Below are 12,589 nucleotides of genomic sequence, written 5' to 3'. Positions count from 1 at the left end.
TAATTAAGCCCAATTCTAAAATTTCATCATCTCTTCCTTTTCTTCCACAGCATCGCAGCTCTCAGGTACGTACCAATGAATAATTTACACCGACCTAAGAGAACATCACTTTGGCCGTCTTTTATTTTCCTTGATGCATCAAGATCAAAAATATTGCCTTCAAGAGTGTACGGCCTAGTGTCTCGGACTGATGTACCTTGGCCCCATCATGTACTTATCTGTTCTCCCCCCACACCACCCTTCAGAAACACTTTCCCCTGCACAACACCGGTAGCTGACTCACGGAACCTTTTACGGTTCATTGCATATATTTAAATGCGAGCGTGTTTTTTTTTCTAATGATATTTCAAAGAGAGTCATTTTCCGTGCACAGCATTGCCAACAGATCTAAATATGTAGATTGATCCCCCCAGTAATAAGCACCACGCGGATTATGCTCGCATCGATTTGCGCAGAAAAACATAAATCTGTCGATTGCACAACCACGCTTCGTTCGTTCGTTCGTTCGATCGTTCATTCGTTGGTGGTTATTAGGTTTGGTGATTGCAATTAGTCATGGCTACCGACGACGGCGATGACTAAAGTGGGAATTCGTTAGAGGCGTGGGAATTTCATGGTTGGTTGACGATTTTCCGTGCGTGAAATTTGTTATTTTTGGACATGAAAAGCGCAATTTGACGGCCGATTGGCGACGATATGTGTGCATTTTGTAACTTTTGTTTGAATTAGAAATTACTACTAATGAACAGGTTCCATTTTTATGAGTTTACAGCTTTCAGGTAACCAAATAAGCGCAAATCACTTGAATGCAATTGAGTTATATAGTTGGATGCATCGTGCATGGAATGCAGCTCAAGGACATTCCAGTCTCAGTAATGCCACCCAAATTTGATCGCTTCTTCCCCATCACCGCTTCGATCGAATCATCCATAAACATTACACCTGACCTTTAGGCAGCTGGGCAGGTACAATTCACGACCATTATTTCTTACCAACAACTCAACTTCAATGCCCCGCGCACAGACCACTTTTTTCATTACGAAAGTTCATCCACCAATCAAGTCGTACTCGCACATAGTGAATTACCCTGCAAGTGCGTGGTTCGCTTTTTACCTACCCTGAACGAACAATGCCAATAATATGCATCGACCGCAGCGGGTGTCCGTCGATGCAGTGGACGTTTATATCGAGATATTAATTCGAGCATCTTTTCCTTCGGACATTTCTTACCGGTCTACGCTGGGTGGCGTTTTGTTGCGGTCACCGTCGTCGTCATTGTAGTAGTAGTAGTTGTTGTTGTTGTTATTGTCTGGTTTCCACCTTAGTTTCACGCTAAATTAGCATAATTCTACACGCGTGTGCACTGCAATCATTTCTGAACCCTTGCATGATTTGCTTGACTTCCAACCGTATATCCCTGCAACTAGGTGAGCATGAATGGTGAGTAAATTTTGCAATGGCACCACCGATGAAAAGAGGCGGAACTCGAGCTTAATTGGCGCTAGAGGCAAATGGGTAACCTTTGGTGCAGCGTTGTAAAAATGAAGGGCTGGGTTACGCATTGGTTAAGTGATTTCGTAAAACTGATAGCCGTCAATTATGGTAGAGTAAATGGAAGTGTTTTGAAATCGATGGTTTCCAGGATGCAATTCATGTAGGTTAAGCGCTGTCAATGGATTATCATTTAGTTTTTTTTGTATATCAGCCAACACTATTCAAGGAAAACCATTATAAATATTCTGATGCTCTTATGAGATAAATGATGATGATTTAATTAATACGGTGCACGCCGTATCTGAAGTTGCAGATTAATCAACTTTCATGTACCTCCGATTTTTCGTCACCAAATGTTTGTTTGTGCACTAACATTCTTAAATCGGTTTCCTCCATACAAAGACGAGTAAGCTTGAGATATGACCGAACTTTGCTTTTCCAAGTAGAATCCCCACGTTGCTTCAGAAGCCAGTCCTCTTAAAGGCTGATGGCTTCCTTTACTGGTACACTCGGAAAAAGTGCTGTGACATCAAATGAAACCATGACTTAATCTTTCCAAATCTCTCCTGATGCCTGGAGCTGACTTGTGAATTCCTGTGTGCTGTTAACTGAGCGAGTGGAAAATGGTTTAGGCATATTTTGAAATTCCTTTAATAGCCATTTGGCAAGCTTATGAGTGGGGGATCCTTCAGCCGAGATAATCCCTCATTTCGTTTCCTGGTTGTAAACCTTTGATCCTAGGTAGAACAGGGTTTGAAACTTTCAATTGATTCGTAGTGTTGCCAATAAACGCCTTGCACTCTTTCAACGTTTTATCCACATGTTTAAACATAGATGGGAGGGAGTCAATCCTCAACTCTCGCTTCACTTTTCAAATAGACCAATGTAACAAATGTAAACAAATCGAGTTAAGCGATACAAGCTATTGCTCTTCTATCATTGTATGTGATACAAAAACACCCATCCAAATTTACTTTCATTGATTTAAGAAAATTATTGATCAAAAATTGTCCAATGTACAGTTTGAAATGATGGTTACTTGATTGTTACTTCGGTCATTCGGACTGCCTAACATGATTGGTGCTCATTTTCCAAAGGCGGGGCCAATCTAAAGTTAGATACTATACTCTGAAATCTGTGAAAGGGAATCTAGTATCATGTAAACAAAACGTCCAATGTAACACTCATTGATTATGTCATTGAGAAAAATCGTCCAATGTAACATGTCCGATGTACAACTCGACTTGTCAAAACGTCCTATGTGGTCTTTTCTATGTTGTAGCATGACATTCAAAGTAAAATTGTGATTTTATCGTTTCTTCTGAATTTTCAACGTTATTATACACTGACTACATTAAAAATAGTATTGCAAAATGTATTGTTTTTAAACAGTTAAAATAATAATCTGTCGAACTTCAACTTCGATTTTCTCAAAATGGTGGATATGTTACATTGGTCTATTTGAAAAGTGACGCGAGAACTGTCTGTATGGGCCATTAGTAATTTTTCCGTCATCCGATTGTCATAGTCCTCTTTGTCCAAAATCACTACTGCATTACCTTTGTCCGCTTTTGTATAGAATACCAGCTTTGTTTTTAGTTCTTTGAGAATTCGAATTTCCTCTTTTTCGGTTTTACTAAGTGAATGTCCCTTTCCGTTTTGTATTGTCTCTGAAATAATATTCCTGGCAGTCTCGCGTAATTGAATAGGAAGTGTGTGAGTGATTGCAGTATCCATGTCAACGATGGTCTCTTCCACGTCAAGTTTTGAGGAGATCGCATATCCTAATCCCTTGTTGAGAAGTGTCAATTGTTCTTCTGAGAACTGCTGCGTCGAGCGATTTACCACAAAACCTTCGACGGATTGAACCACAAGCTGTGTGATTTCTGGTCTCTCTGTTGTGTTGTGTACCTCAAATAGTATTGTAGTGACCTCAGTTTGTTGCTATGTAACTTTCTTTTCCTTTTTTCCTCGCAGTCGTTCAATACTTTTACTTTAGTCAAAAACAGTGGAAATTCAGTTGTGAATTCTTTGGCCAATTTCAAATGCAGGGAATAACATTCCAATGACTATGTTTTCAACTTTGAGTAGAGACTCTGAATGCTTGCTTTTATAAATTCTGACTCCATCTTACGAACTACTTTTAAGGGAGTTGGTGTCTTAACCTTAATCTTATGACTGATAGGTGTTAGATTTAATTTTCGGCATTTCTTAAGAAATGATATGTCTTTCCTAAAACCTACGATGGATTTCTTTGGTGATATGTACCTATTAGGTTCTGAAAGCTTGGAAGCCACGATCAATCCTTTAAATTTGTCAAACCTCTTAACGGAATCCCTTTATGAAGAGCTTTGAGTGGGTTGGTGTAAAACGTGAGGATTCTACTTGGAAAATCAAAGTTCGGTCATATCTCAAGCTTACTCGTCTTTGTATGGAGGAAAATTATTTCATTTTCAGAGGAAATTTTTATAAACAAACTAAAGGCACTCCTATGGGCAATCCGCTTTCTCCATTTTTATGTGAATTGTTCATGGCTAACCTAGAAAATACTCTGGAGGATAGGAATTTGTTGCCCAAATGCTGGTATAGGCACGTGGATGACATCTTTAGCATTGTCAAAAAAGAAGATTTATCAAAAACTTTGTAGACCATAAGCAACGTTCACAAGGACATCAAATTTACTCACGAAGAAGAGAGAGACGACAAACTCCCCTTCTTAGATCTTCTCATCATCAGGGAAACGTCTTCGTTCAATTTTGAAATCTATAGGAAACCAACAAACACAAAGAGAGTAATACCAAGCACTTCAAACCATTCCCATCAACACAAAATGGTCGCTTTTCACCACATGGTTCACAGGATGCAAACTCTTCCTCTTAGCGATACAGGCAAATCAAAGGAAATAGCTCACATTTTTGAAATCGCTAAACTTAATCGGTATCAAGAAAAAACAATTCAAGCAGTAATCGATAAAATAACAAGGGATCATTTAAGGTGTATTTCGACAACTCCTACACCAGTAACTGAGGGTTTAAAACGGGTAGCGGTGAATTCCGACAAAAACGTTACCAAACAATTGATTTCGAAGTTTAGAAGTTTTGGCCTCGATTTAGTATTCAGCAGCAGGACAAATCAGCTGAAGTCACTGTTAGGATCAACAGAAGATTCAATAAATGTCATAGGGAAAGCAGGAGTCTACAAAATCTCTAGTTCAGATTGCAATAAAATCTACATCAGTCAGACGAAAAGGACTTTGGAAACAAGGTTTAAGGAACACATCGCAGAGGTAAAAAGGCTAACAAAGAGATGAATAAAGGACTTCATTATGAATTTAAATCCAAGGTTGCAGAACATATCGTTACAAAGGGGCACAATTTGACAAAAGATAACATTAATATCCTGCGGACTGTATCTTCGCCTTGGAAACTAGACGTAGCTGAAAGTTTAGAAATATTTAAACATAATGCATCAACATTGCTTAATAAAGATCAAGGAAACGGATACTCGAGACTCTTTAGCATACTACCAAAAACAACACATCGTAGCATGCCTCTACCTGTTGGAGACTGAATTTAGGTACCTAGTTAGGTAAATTTTGACATAGCTGTGGATACCTGCTGATTTTTAGTACCTATTGATTAGTATATAACTCGTAGATAAAAAATGGATTCTTCAGTGGTGTTGAGTACTTGGCACTGATGAAGTCTGCAAGTAGCTGTCGAAATACGCGTATCGGTCAAAAGCTAAGCAATTATAACGGAATTTAAAGGAAATAAACCAACCAACTCAAAGCTCTTCATAAAAGGGATTCCGTTAAGAGGTTCGACAAATTTAATGGATTGTATAAATGTGTTTTTCAATTTTCAAAGTTTTGTTGCTGGGTGGCGTTGCAAACGTTACGATCCAAGCATCATTCATAGGAAATTATATGCTCAACAACTTTGTATAAGACCGGAAGATGATCGGACTTGATCTTGAAAAGTTATTAGCATTCTATTGAAGCAATGTCTGACTAAAAGTCTCTGATTAAAAAGAAAATAAAGAAAAAAAAATAAAAATCAGTCAAACATCGATTCAATAAAATGCTTATATCTTTCAACTCGGATCGTGTTAACGGCAACGGTAAGCGTGACAGCATCTCACTCCTATTGGCCTGGGTTCAATACCAGTCGGCGCCATCGGGATTTTCTGAAGCATAAAATCTCTGATCACGACGCCGTCCTTCGGTAAAAGAAAGTGAAGCCAAGCCGTTGGTCCTCTGGCATCCGGATCCATGTTTATGTCATCACCCCAAATTCTTTATTATATCACAGTTTCAAATGCTTTCGAAAAAACCGTAGAACTCTAGAAGATGCCAATTTCAAATAATAGACTAAAAAGTAGAATTGATAGTTTCGTTTAGAGTGAAAATTTCATATAGAGTCCTAGCGAGCTAGGACAACTTTAGGAACATACAAATCGGTTTTATCATCTCTCTTTACCAAAATCCTCCTTTGGAGAGGGATAGTGAGGGGTGTGCATTTGAGCATTTGTGCCTATTAATCTAAATTATGGATCTTAAGCCATTTGCAAAACCCATAAACACACCTCAAAAAACGTGTAACGACTCTTTTCACTTTTGAAAAAAGTAGACGACCCTATTTTCAATCTTTCTGCAAATAAAATAATTTGCAGAGCCTAGGAACTCTAGAGGTACCACAATTTTTGAAATTCATCAATAAATGGCTAAGTTATGTCATGACAAACTTGCTGTTACACGTTTTTCGGAGGCTTTGTAGTCGGCGTAAAGTATTTACACACCGTATTCTGAGTGTTAAAGGCTGACTAAAAGTAAATTGGTACGCACAAAAAGACCGCGATTAAATAAGTTTAAATAGTCCATTAAAAGTTACTTTACAGTACTTTTATTTAAATTTCAAAGTAACAGCATTAGATGGTTACATTTCTCTAGTTCGAACGAAATCTCGACCCTTCCTCTTGATGGAGCCCATCAGCGCACGTACAGTAGAAACGGACACGAAATCAGCGTATTTCTTCCTTTTTGCCCATGTTTGCTGGATGTCCTTGACTGCCCCGCCGCTTCTTCGAAGTCGCTGCTTTGAAATTGCCCTGTATTTTTCGATTGGTCGAAACTCCGGGAAATTCGGAGGATTCATTAGCTTGGGGACAAAATCGATCTTGTTGGCAGCATACCACTCCAGAACCACCTTGGAGTAGTGGCAGCTGGCCAAATCGGGCCAAAAGATGACTTTTCACCTATGCTTGCGGATGAACGGCAATACACGCTTTTTCCGGCATTGTTCTATGTAAACTTGGGATGTAATCGTCGAGGATGCGACAAATGGTTCCGTTTTTAGGCCACAACTGCAAATCGCTTGCCAAATCATGGCCTTTTTCACGAACTTGTCGGCAAACACGAACTTGAATCTTCCCGGCACATCCCCACGTTTAGTAGCGATGTAAAACTTTTGACCTTTTTAGCTGCTTAAAATCGAGTGTGACGTATGTTTCTTGATCGATCAAAGGGCAGCACTTGTGTTTCGTCAAAACATGGTCGTACAAGAGCCTTGCACGCTTTTTGGCCACGGAATTCTACTTCATGTACCGGTTCGGATGTTTACTGGCTTTGTACGACTTGTATCCCTCCCTGGCAAGGATGTTCCGCACCGTTTTAAAGTTGGCGTTGTTCCTTCTGGCCACATCTCGGATCGAAAGACCAGGGTTGGCTTTAACGCACCTCAACACGTTGCTGCGCAGCTAGCGATCCCTGGTTCCAGTTTTTTCGTAGGACCGCCGATTCCTTTCCACATTCAGGGTTTTTCTTGCAGATTTTGAGCACTCGTCAAACTGTTGTTTTCGGCATCTTCAGCACTTTAGCCAGGAAATGGATCACTCTGGTTCCAGGTGATTGTGCACAATATATTTTCTTCTTTAGAGATCGATTTGACGTTATTTCTTAACGCGATCGACTACTTTGATCAAACATACACCAGTTGTTCTCAATGGAAGTGTAAACAAACCACTGTCAAAGATTTTCGATTCCCAACGCTAGAGGCGTTCTAGCGGCTCGCGAGGGGCGTACCAATTTACTTTTAGTCTGCCTTTATTGTATTGGGTTTAGTGATGTTTGGGACATTTGTAACGCCACCTAGTCGCAAAGCTTTGGAAATGGTATTTTTTAAATAAATTTTGAACATCAACTGGGAAAAAATACCCTGAAATAGGCAAATATAGACTGATTTCACTCAAATTTGGAAAAAGCCTCAGGAATGCATAGAAAACGAGGGTGAAGGGTCATGCTTTGGTCGCCCTTATGGTTTCTAAAAATTGATAAGTGCTATTTAGCCGGCGCCGGTGGTGTAGTGGTAAGCGTGACTGCTTTCTAACACCCCAATGGGTCTGGGTTCAATCCCAGCCGAGGTCGATAGGATTTTTCTGAGGCATAAACATCTCTGGTCACGTCTTCCTTCGGAAGGGAAGTAAAGCCGTTGGTCCCGGCCCATGTGTGTTGAATGAGTGCGATATCCTACGCAGGAAGCTGCCTTCCTGCACATTCGATTGCCGTCAATGGATGGCAATCGATGTCCGTTGGTGATTGGCACTAGATTGCTGAACAGAGACTGACGTTTAATAAAGGAATGAAATGAATAAGTGCTTTTTGTTTGTATCATATTTAATTAGAAAAAAATCAGTAAAATCTTCATAAATATGAATATATTAAAAAAAAAACATTATGACGTTTTGCTTTCCAAATCCGTTTAAAAATCAAAAATTGGTTGTGAAATTATTGGGTTACTCTTGATATCTAGCATGCGATCACTAACCCATAATTGGTTTTCTTACAATGACTTTAAATTTTGCGGGTGTTCGAACGGTTTCAAACGTGATTCCGTGGAGTACATGACTGCCCTAATAAAAATGTTGTGGGGAATTTGCTTAACGACGTGTTCGGGGTATCATCCAAACAATTTGTGGAATAGTTAAATCATTTGGGTTATCGTTCGTGTATGGTTATTTTTTTATTAGACACATCCTACTGTGTCACTTGAAAAGTTCAGCCGTAAACCAGAATCGTTGGACCGAAAAGTGGACCGGAATATCAACCAAGCTTTCGTCAATAAGATAAGTGCCTCTATTCGAGATTTGGCCAAAAAACTGAGAACATCGAAGAGTAACGTCCAACTTGCCAAGGCAAGAAAAGGGCTGAAAACGCAGTAGAAGACAAAACGGAGCCAGAAACAAGCCGCATCCGTCAAACCGAGGGCTCGGAAGCTATATGATAGTCTTTTTTTTCCTTGATTTGTTTTCCGTGCTGAGCACCAATGCTACCGACGCCAGGGAGGCAGCTCCCACACCTGGACCCTACCTATCGACCCATCAACTCATGAACCGAAGGAAGGCGTGATCAGAGAGGTTATGCCTCAGAACATCCCGGCGGTGCCGACTGGGATTGAACCCAGGCCTGCTGGGGTGAGAGGCAATCACGCTTACCACTACACCACCGGCGCCGCTAAATATATCATAGTCTGCTGTGTGGAAAATTGGCGTGTGTTATCATGGACAATGAAACCTACGTCAAATTTGACTACAGGTCAATTCCGGGATACCGTGACGGTCAGGAAGTTAACAATGCCGATAAGTAAATTTTTACCGAAAAATTTGGTAAGAAGGCCGCGGTATGTGAATGTGGCATGTTGTCAAAGCTATTTGTGCCGAAGGAGACAGTGAACACTGACATTTACGTTGGAGGGTATTTGAATCAGCGTCTGCGGCCCATAATCCGTCAACATGATGGCCCAGTACTATTTTGGTCCGATTTGGTGTCAATGCACTATCCGAAAGACATGGTAGCTTGGTACAAAGCAAACCAAGTGCAGTACGTGCCAAAAGAGATGAATTGTCCGGAGGCCCGGTCAATCGAAACTGTTTTGCCATACGATTAGGGGAACTGCGGATTATTTCATCCAATTGAATGAGAATACTATAGAGAGCATGAAATAAAATTTTTCATTAAAATAACGTTGTTTTCCAATGATAAACTGTTTACTTTTTGGGACACCCTATTAGATTCATGACTAGAGGTAAATCCACAGATGTCATGAATCCATAAGCGGGATTATAACTACCAGGGGCAGTGTCTGTTTTTATAATTTACCATCGCATGCAAGACGGAGTAGCGCTTCAATCCAGTGTAGATGAATTGCGATTGTTTTTAAAATGATCAATTTGAATATTGTCGACTCCAGAGTCTAAAACCTCGATATGGTAGAGAACTACTTCAGCCTAAGCGCCCATTTTGGGCCTATCTAGCAGAAAACATCAAATAAATCCATGATTTCGGCGTTAACAGGTAAATTATAAAAGCAAATGAAGCAGCCTGACCGAATCAATCTTTATCTTCATCCGATAGGCCGAAGTTAATTCATTGGCGTTTCAATTGCGTTTCAATACGTAAGGCCGAGTTTAGAATCCATAGGCCGAGTTTGGCGTCAAGAAGCAGTGTTAGACTTTAAACAATATCTCAACAATTTGATTCTATATATAAAATATTACGGTACGTACGGAAAGGTAAATACATTTGAAAGCCATCAATAATAATAGCATTCCGTTTGGTGCTAAACTACGCAAGATTAAGAAAGATTAAGTGCAAGTAGTGCTTAAAAGGCCGGAAATGGGGTAGTTAACCCTATAATTATCTATTCAGCAGAAGGCAATTATTTTCTATCCAGCTAGCACAACACGTTCTACTGCGCTATATTTGCGTAAATGAAAATATTTTTTTTTGCAATTGATCCTCAAAACCATCCCCACCAATATGAAGACGAATATTAATATTTACAACATCACAGGCGATAATGAAGATCCAGCCATGAAAGTACAAACACAAATGTTGACTTTGATACTAAAAGGTTGCCTTAATCAAAATAATATTGACATGTCAAAATTAAAATTCATCCAGTTAGGCTGTGTTCCATTTGGTGAATGTTCACTCACATTTGACACTTCGAAAATAAATTATAATGTTGTTTCCCTTTGTTGTTAACCGTCAGATTTTCGAGAAGGTGTTTGTCATAATTGATTCCTGGTCTGTCATAAATAAGTCTGGTAAAATAGCAGATTTATTTGAAAATTTTCCATCTGTCAAATTTAAATGAAAATTCACCAAATGGAACACAGCCTTAGTTGGTCTATCTGTGAAGGTTGTCTTTATTTTCAGCTTAGTTGAGTGTAGAACAAATGATTTGTATCAGCACTGATCAGAGGCCTCAGATAGCCTTGTCAGTTAAGGCATGGTATTACTATTAAAAACTGAGGAATTTTTTCAAAAACATTGAGTCGAGAGCCGGAAAAACGCTCGCATAAAAAGCGTTCGAAAGCCAAAATGATAGGAAGAATAATTTCGTTACAATTACGACAAATTAAAAGGCGCTTATAAAACTAGTTAACTCCGTCTTCAACGCAAGACAGGCATGAAAAAACCACCTGTTAAGTGCTTAATTGGCCTAATTGGGCGTTTATACTTCTACGCTAAAAACAAAGGGACGTAAAAGTGAGCATTTCCGCACTTGTTCATTCATCTTCACCAGTAGTCTCCCATGAAGGTACGTTGACTTATTCAATGGAAACCGAATCGACCATCCACTAGCCAACAACCGGTCCAGTTTCAGTAATAAACTGTTTTCCAGCGACCTTGAACTTCAACGCACGCTCACCGTGACCATTATCATCTACCTACTAGTTTGTCTTCCTGTTCGATCTTCTCTATTTGAACATGACAAGCCATACCTACACTGGGATCTCGCCATTCTCACGCCCAACAAACAGTTCGAACAACTAGCCCATCAACCAGATCACCATAACCTAAGAGAGTACGGACGACGTGCCATTCAACTGACTTCCCTGGAATGTCACCGTTCATTAATATGTAGCCGGCACCCTTCCCTCCTTAATCTGTCGCAATCGCGTTCGCGTGGAATCTATGTTGCTCTAGCAAGCAGGTTATCTCAACAGACGTCTGTCCGTAAATTTCCATCAATTTGCACTCGTTTCAGTGTAGAGTAACATAAATAGACCCAAACTAGTTCCTGGTGCTTGGTATTGATACTACGCAAAGCACCAGCAGTTGTTACAGCACGTGTGAGGTCGTCATAGATGATTTCTGAATTTGTCTGACTGGGTAAATACCTGCTTTACTGCCTCTCATTAAGGTTTGATTGAAGGAAGAATTATAATTGAAAGCAATCATAATGAATATTATCAGAATATCTTAATAAACTCGGATCCTGCTCCGGCAGAAGGATGCATCTGCTCTTCGGGGGGCAACTTTTCATGGAGCTCTGGCAGAACGATGTCTCATCCCATCATCCCGGCCTCCGTCCCTTCCAGATTGCTCTAATACGATAACATCGAAATGATGATGCCCAAGATGGCTGCGACGCGACGTAGTCGACGCCGGACGCCGGACGATGACGACGAGCCGGTGTTGTGATGTACCGTTGATGAGCACCTAAAATGTCAAGGACGTTTTTATTTGATTAACTATTTTTAATGATTAATAAAATTTTCAATTTAATATGCTATGCCGGTGGCAACGAGCAGGGTGAGCTAGAATTCTCATCGTCGTCGTCGGCGACGCTATGGATGAGGGGTGATGCCGCTGCGCTTGACGATGCGTGCGATTGCTTTCACTTGATGGGTCCTGTCTATCGTAGCCATGTAACCATAGTACAGTGGGTCAGATCCGCAATTTAGCTGGTCATAGTTAATAACTCTTGGAGGATTTGTCTAAAAAATTCGATGTCTTAAGCTTAGCTATGTAAGGCCTATACTGTCTATAATACCATATCAGTACCATATGGGAAAACTAGGCATTGGGAAAATGGCAGTTGAAGTTACGAAGTGCAATTCCCATGTAAATAGTTGAAACATCATAGTAAATTATTTGACAATTTTTTTAGTTTGAAATTAGTTACTATGAAGCGAAAAATATGGTGATCCAAACAGCAGAACTGTAACTGATCACCCCTCACAGAATTTCCCGACGATTTCTACGAATGGGGCGGGGCAGAAATTATCTTTTGTGCAGAATATGTAA

At 40.0% G+C, this 12,589-nt stretch overlaps 1 protein-coding gene across 1 annotated transcript in view; it reads left to right on the top strand.

Annotated features, from left to right (window-relative positions):
• LOC135711284 (uncharacterized) overlaps positions 1-12,589 on the top strand; it is a 152,258-nt gene that overhangs the window by 106,601 nt on the left and 33,068 nt on the right. Inside the window, exon 5 of the mRNA XM_065234089.1 lies at positions 51-65. Coding sequence (XP_065090161.1) covers positions 51-65 — 15 coding nt within the window. The remainder of the gene's footprint in view (positions 1-50; positions 66-12,589) is intronic.

The sequence above is a fragment of the Ochlerotatus camptorhynchus genome, unplaced genomic scaffold (genome assembly GCF_037179485.1).
Source record: "Ochlerotatus camptorhynchus isolate MF236.1 unplaced genomic scaffold, CSIRO-AGI_Acam_v1.1 ptg000429l, whole genome shotgun sequence".
NCBI classification, from domain to species: Eukaryota; Metazoa; Arthropoda; class Insecta; order Diptera; family Culicidae; genus Ochlerotatus; species Ochlerotatus camptorhynchus.
Note: the sequence above shows the minus strand (reverse complement) of the source record. Positions and strands in the feature narration are given on the sequence as shown.